General features: G+C 53.6%; 1 protein-coding gene across 2 annotated transcripts in view; it reads left to right on the top strand.

Moving 5' to 3' along the window:
- The first annotated feature begins 662 nt into the window (after positions 1-662).
- Positions 663-7,424, top strand: part of ZNF536 (zinc finger protein 536) — a 247,859-nt gene continuing 241,097 nt past the window's right edge. For both annotated transcript variants that reach the window (XM_062177770.1, XM_062177771.1), the window contains exon 1: positions 663-2,853. In XM_062177770.1, the coding sequence (XP_062033754.1) occupies positions 663-2,853 (2,191 nt within the window). The remainder of the gene's footprint in view (positions 2,854-7,424) is intronic.

The following is a 7,424-nucleotide window of genomic DNA, read 5'->3' as shown; positions in this document are numbered from 1 at the left end:
AATCCCTTTTATTGTTCTAAAGCCTGTCCTTTACTTTATTTTTTCCCAAAACATTATCTTGTTTTATTATGTACCAGTAAATATCATGCCATTGGTGTGTGTGGGTTTTTTCCTTTCCTTTCCTTTTTTTTTTTTTTTTTTTTTTTTGGCCAAATCATAAAGCGATCTCTTTCATCTCAGACTGGTGAATGTGTGGAATATAGAACCCTGAAGAACCCTGAAACAAAAGTTCCAAGGGCCTCTGGGCTAGCCGGGAAGCCACTCTGCTGTAAGGCAAACTTTGGCCAACACCAACAGGTACAGGGGCTACCATGAGAAGGCAAGGAGGCAACATGTTCCACCCAGACCCTTGATTTGTTATTAGGTGTTGTTGAAAGTGGTAAAACATTAATAATTTAAATGCAAATGAGTAATTGCAGTCTGTAAATAGAAAATAACAAGGAAGACGATCTCTCGCCACAACAAATTGGAGGAGCAATGCCATATTGCATAATTGGCATTTAATAATTCATCTTTTATGATTGTTTTTGACTTTAATTCCGCAGCATTATCATGTGTAGGTAAGGAAGGCGAGAAATGCGAATTCCGCACCAGCGGATGGCGTCACTTGGCCGAGCCACGGTTCCTGGCACCCATCTCAACCCTTGTCTTCCTTTGCAGGGATGGAAGAAGCGAGCCTGTGTCTTGGCGTGTCTTCGGCGGCGCCGGAAGCCGAGCCCCACCTGAGCGGCCCGGTCCTCAACGGCCAGTATGCCATGAGTCAGAAGTTGCACCAGATTACATCTCAGCTCAGCCATGCCTTCCCGGAGCTGCACGCGCGGCCCGGCGCGGAGGAGAAGGCCCCGGCGCCCCTGGAGGAGAAGGCGCATGTGCCCATGGGCGGCCAGCCCCTGGGCAGTCAGATGGCGCTGCTGGCCAACCAGCTGGGCCGCGACGTGGACACCAGCCTCAACGGGCGGGTGGACCTGCAGCAGTTCCTCAACGGGCAGAACCTGGGCATCATGTCGCAGATGAGTGACATCGAGGATGACGCGCGCAAGAACCGCAAGTACCCGTGCCCGCTGTGCGGCAAGCGCTTCCGCTTCAACAGCATCCTCTCGCTGCACATGCGCACGCACACGGGCGAGAAGCCCTTCAAGTGCCCCTACTGCGACCACCGCGCCGCGCAGAAGGGCAACCTCAAGATCCACCTGCGGACGCACAAGCTGGGCAACCTGGGCAAGGGGCGCGGGCGGGTGCGCGAGGAGAACCGCCTGCTGCACGAGCTGGAGGAGCGGGCCATCCTGCGCGACAAGCAGCTCAAGGGCAGCCTGCTGCAGCCGCGGCCGGACCTCAAGCCGCTGCCGCACGCGCCGCAGGCCCCGCTGGCCGCCTGCAGCCTGGCGCTGCCCGCCGCCGCCCACGGCGTGCCGGACGCCGCCAATCCGGTGCCCTCGCCCAAGCCGGCCAGCGCGCAGGAGGACGCCGTGGCCCCGGCGGCCGGCTTCCGCTGCACCTTCTGCAAGGGCAAGTTCAAGAAGCGCGAGGAGCTGGACCGGCACATCCGTATCCTGCACAAGCCCTACAAGTGCACGCTGTGCGACTTCGCCGCCTCGCAGGAGGAGGAGCTCATCAGCCACGTGGAGAAGGCGCACATCACGGCCGAGTCGGCCCAGGGCCAGGGCCCCAACGGCGGCGGCGAGCAGTCGGCCAACGAGTTCCGCTGCGAGGTGTGCGGCCAGGTGTTCAGCCAGGCGTGGTTCCTTAAGGGCCACATGCGTAAGCACAAAGACTCCTTCGAGCACTGCTGTCAGATCTGCGGCCGGCGCTTCAAAGAGCCCTGGTTCCTCAAGAACCACATGAAGGTGCACCTCAACAAGCTGTCGGTGAAGAACAAGTCCCCCAGTGAGCCCGAGGTGCCCGTGCCCATGGGCAGCATGGCCCAGGAGGCGCACGCCAACCTGTACTCCAGGTACCTCTCCTGCCTGCAGAGCGGCTTGCTGGCGCCGGACAAGGCGAGCCTGGGCGAGCCCGGCCAGCTCTACGGCAAAGGGGAGCTGGCCCTAAAGGACAAGGAGGTGCTGGGGAAGCTGCTGTCGCCCGCGTCCGGCGTGGCCCACAGCCTCCCCGAGGGCGCAGGCGGCGGCGGAGGCGACAAGCACTCGCTCCTGGGCTGCCTCAACCTCGTGCCGCCGCTCAAATCCAGCTGCATCGAGCGGCTGCAGGCGGCTGCGAAGGCTGCGGAGATGGACCCTGTGAACAGCTACCAGGCTTGGCAGCTCATGGCCAGGGGCATGGCCATGGAGCACGGCTTCTTAGCCAAGGAGCATCCGCTGCAGCGCAACCACGAAGACGCGTTGGCAAACGCCGGAGTTCTGTTTGATAAGGAGAAGCGGGAGTACGTGCTGGTGGCGGCAGATGGCTCCAAGCAGAAAATGCCCGCTGATCTGGTTCACGGCACGAAAGTGGGCAATCCGAGGGACTTGCCAAGCAAGCTGGACCCCTTAGAAGGCAGTCGGGAGTTTTTGTCCCAGGGGCTGGGCCAGACTCTCGACTACAACCTGCAGGGCCCCGGCAACATGAAGGAGAAGCCCACCGAGTGTCCCGACTGCGGCCGGGTGTTCCGCACCTACCACCAGGTGGTCGTACACTCCCGAGTCCACAAGCGGGACCGCAAGAGCGACGAGGACGGGCTGCACGCCGGGCTGGAGGAGAGGCGCGGCTCCGGCAGCGACCAGGAGTCCCAGTCGGTGAGCCGCTCCACCACGCCCGGCTCCTCCAACATCACCGAGGAGAGCGGCGTGGGAGGCGGCCTCTCCCAGACCGGCAGCGCCCAGGAGGACAGCCCGCACCCCTCCTCGCCGTCCTCCTCAGGTACGTAGGCCGGGAAGACGCGGGCCGCCGCGGGCAGGAGGGCTCTGCGGGCGCCCAAGCTCCGCTGGGCTCTGAGGTCAGTGTGGCTGGGTGGCGGGCGGCAGAGGCCGGGCCCTGCCTGTCTTCCCTGCCTGGAGGGAAGAGCTGTGCGTTCTCTTCCCTGGCCTGCCCTTGGGCACCGGCTTCTTGGGAAGTCCGCTGGGCGCACCTCCTCTTCCTCCCCTGGGGTGCGCGGATGGCCAGGCGGCCACCGTGCCCAACCCCATCTGCAGCTTGACCCCGTTCACTGTCACCAGGATCTGGCGTTGGGCTCCCTGCGTGGGTATTCCTGGGTCCAGACTCCCGCCCGCCCACCGTCTTCGGCTTTGCTTATCCACCCCAGTGCTCTCCTTTGCACACGGGCATTCCCTTCACCGGACCACACCCATGGCCCATCCCAGTTCAGAATGACCCCCCGGGCTTACCCATCAGGTGGGTGGGACCTGGGGGAGGGGCGTGGGTGAGCACCAGTTTGTTCTGTCAGAGGTTTGCCCCACAGATGCTTGCTCGCGTGTCTTAAACCCTGCCGTGTTCCACGGGGGATACGGCTGGAGGGATCTAAAATAGCAGAACGGAAAATCTGTCATCAAAATGTCTGTGAAATAGTGAAGCTTCCTGGCCCCGGCTGACACCCCCCCCCCCACACACACACACATCCACTAAATTAAAATCGCTACCCAGCAGCAGGTAAGAGGTTGCCTTCATCCACATTTCCAAAGTCCCTTACTAATGGATGGTAAATTGAAAGTTATATCTCTCGCCCTCTATAAAGAAAGCACCTCGCTAATACTGTGATCATTCTGCAGCCTAACAACAGAGGAAATCATGCCATAACAAATACCCTGTTACTAATGGCAACATTGATTTCTACAATCAGCCATTAAGTCTAGAAAATGAAAGACAGTTTGAGGCACCTCGAGGCACTGCCTTGCCCACTGTTCAAGATGTGGTAGCACACTGTTGAGGGTCATTTTGGAAAAGTTTGTCTTCTCTTCTTCCCTACCCCCCACCCCCACCCCTTAGCAGTTTTGAGAAATCTCCCAGTCTGGGAGGCAATTCACTAATTCACTGCTACAGGTATTAAGGAGACGCCAGTTGAGTTGTGTTGTGGTTGTCGTCTTTGTCGTCATCAGCTTACACTTCTTCTGGGACAAAATTAGTACTGAAATCAAGTGTGAGTGTGCCGGCTTATTGCAAACCAGTAAAGAATTGTTCCGACGCATAAATCTGAGCTACACATTCCAGAGATTCCGATAGCACTTAATGCGGCTGCTTAAATACCCATGAAACACACTGTCTACTCCTGGAGTCCGGGACTCCTTGGCGATTTATTACTGGTGAGACTGTGGAAGAGTCTCCCCCAGCGCCGAGCGCACCGCGGAGGGGTGCGGTCCCACCAGGGGGACCGACTGCTGCCTGGAACACTCTGCAGGGCAAAGCTGGGGCTCTGCAGATGCCCGGCTCCTTGTGGGAGCTGGAGCCCCCCTCCCTGGGATGGGGGGCAGCAGGGTGCCAGGCCTCCTGGCTGCTTCTTCCATGGGGTGCGGCTTCCCTGCAGATTGGAGCTGGGAGCTTGTCAGGGCAGAGGGCAAAGTGACTAAAACCCCAAGTGTTCACGGAGTTCACTCTGACAGCTCTCCAATCCCTCTCTGGGACCTGCCAAAACCGGAAGGGCTCGCCAAAGTGCTCAGCTTCATCACTGATGGGCTTCTGGCCGAGCGATAGCCCTGTGCTATTCCTCTCTCTGTTGCCTCTCTCTCTCTGGATACCCTGGGGTGGGGTGAGGGGGCATTTTGCTGAAAAGAACCAGCCGTGTACTTATAACTCAACAGAGACTCTCACTTGAGTTGTGGTTATCGTCTCACTTCTGTTTCCCTCATTGAAGGATTTGACAATTGTGAATACTGATTCTTTCATTTCTGGTTGACTTCTTTGTTTTCTTCATATTCAAATGAGACCCTTTCATAATTTTCTGACTAAGTAGGAAAATTGATGGCGGACCAATATGCAGCCCAAGTCAGCTGTGCGCCTGCAGCATTCAGGTTTTCCTGGGATCTGGGACTCTTAGCCAAATCTGGTTAGCCTTCCCTCTTATTCCTAACAAGTCTGACTTGTAGGAAGTGCGAGGAAAATAAGCATTTAAATAAAAAATCTTGACACAATAGCTATTTTATTATTACCTGTTAGAGAGAAGCCTTCAAGGTGAAGGGGAGGAAAAAAACATTTTTAAGCCCTTAAGTAAAGAAAGAAGTACTTATTAAGGCTTCTATTAAGAAATAACTGGAAAACACGGTTTTACAAATTTCTCAGACTGCATAACAATGTCACAAAACTTCATTTGCATCACTTGATTCTTTTTTTGTTGAAAACTGGGTCAGTAGGGCCTGAGAAAGTATTTTTTCAGATCTCAACCAATGAATTCTTCTTTATAAAACGCTGCTCTTAACATGATAGTAGTTCTGAATTCATCATAAAAACCCTTTTTGCCAGAGCCTCTTAGAACAGATCGCTAGAAGAAGGCTTACAATGAGTGGCAGAGGCGTCCTTTGTTATCTGATGTAATTCTTTGCAAAGGAGATTGGGAACGGAGTGGCTGTTAAAAATGTCTTGCTCAGACCGAGACGAAGAAGGGGGTCAAGTTTGCAATCAAACAGTTATTGCCGAGATGGGCGACTGTCACTGGCTAGGCTAATGTGGGATGCAGCTGTGTGTTATGTGAGCAAAAGAATGTTTGAATCAGTGAACATGTGAAAATGATTCCAGTGAACCAGAAAATGTGTTTGTTCTTGGCTTTCCAAACTGCTGAGAACCAAGCTTAAGATCAACTGCGAAAACCAGGACCTTTGACAAATTGAGAGGTCATATTTTCTAACAGAAAACGGACAAAACTGGTCACACAGATCACTTCCCCATCTTTTCCTTTTGTTTTATTTTTGCTGTGGTTGTTTCTTTTTCTTTTTTTTTTTTATATTCAATTTGCCAATAATTTCCCACCCTCATAGATGCCATGTCGGCCTCCCTGCACAATGCAAAGGGAAACTATTTGGAAAGCAGCAGCTTATAAATTTTACTCTTTTATGGCATTTAGAGAGCGGGGTGGCTGTTTTGAGGCTTCTTCGTTTCTGGCTTTGCGTGCAGAGGCTCTGATGGCATTCATCTTTGCGTCTCTCCCTAAAACCTCCTCTAAGCCCGGCTCAGATCCTGGCTTTGCTGGGAGTCGGGGAAACGACCAAAGTTCTCTTCCTTCAGATTTTGCTTTGGAGATCACACTCCCAATAATTAAAACTTAATGTACTAAGAAACGATACTGTTCATTATATCCAACAGGGCAGTTACCTTCCGAATTCCCCGTAATTTTGGAGTGGGGATAATTGAAGTGCTGATGGTGGGAAGGGGTAATTGAATGCATTGACCCTCTGTTCATTAAATAAAGTCGGCTAAGTTGCATGATCAATGGAAAGCCAGGGAGAGATGCAAAGAGGAAAATATCGTTAACCCCTGCTACCTCTGCTGTAATATTTTGAGATGGGCGAGGGTTATTTGATCAGCTGGGCTGAAAGCCCGGCCAGGGCTTCTTTTGTTGCCTGAACCGCATTCCTGACATGTTGGGTCTCCATCCTGTGTAGGCCCATTGACCACAGCCTCAAAGGCCTTCTTCTCCGGGACCCCCGTGCATTTACATGTGGTGTATAGTGATATGATAGATCTTCTTTCTGTTCCTCGTGTGGATACCCCTCCCCAGCCCTCGCCCCCCTACCCCCCCATTCATGATCAACACAGCCTGGCCCACACAAACAAATCCAGGCATCTAAAAGGAGGGGGAAAAAAAAAGGAAAAAGAAAAAAAATTTAAGTCTGAGGATTAAGATCTTCATTTTTTTTTTTTTTTGCTTGTGCATTCCAATTGTTCTTAAAATATTTGGCAATGTCAATTAGTAACTGAGCAGAGTTAGCTGATGAACACAATTTTCCAGTAGACTGAGCACCCTATTGTTGCCTGGCGAACAGCAGATTTCTGAGGTCATTATCATTCGCTGGTTGCTTGGCCCAGCTGCTTCCTGCTGCAAAAGCCAAACTTTATACTGGAGCTCAGGGATGGCTGCAGCAACAGGGGGCTGGGAGGGGGGAGAGGGGAGCTGGCTGCAGAGCCGAAGACAGGCATTATCAGTGGAGGAAACAGAAAGGAAAAGTTTCCAGGGAATTCCAGGAAAACTGCCCCATCAGGCTGCTACTTCCTGTTCCTCCCGGCTTCCTTTCCACCTCCAGGCAGGCGAGAGGAAGGAGCGGGGGACACCCGCGGGCCTCGTGGGCACTAATCTCTGGGCTGGGCAGAACCCTGGGAAACAATGACCCCATTTATGCGTGTCCTTAAGGCATGGTAGCCCCGATCCGAGGCATGTGAGCCAGGGACTGCCTCCAAGACAGGCTTCTTCACTTTTACATGGAAAGCATGGGAAAGAGGTTGCTGTTTAAGATGATATTCGGAACTTGAAAACAGGGATGGCAAAGCGAGAACCTCATGGCATTTTCCAG

This window comes from Lepus europaeus, chromosome 19, assembly GCF_033115175.1.
Source record: "Lepus europaeus isolate LE1 chromosome 19, mLepTim1.pri, whole genome shotgun sequence".
In the NCBI taxonomy this organism is placed as follows: Eukaryota; Metazoa; Chordata; class Mammalia; order Lagomorpha; family Leporidae; genus Lepus; species Lepus europaeus.
The sequence above is the reverse complement of the archived record's forward strand: the minus strand, read 5'-3'. Positions and strand labels throughout refer to the sequence as shown.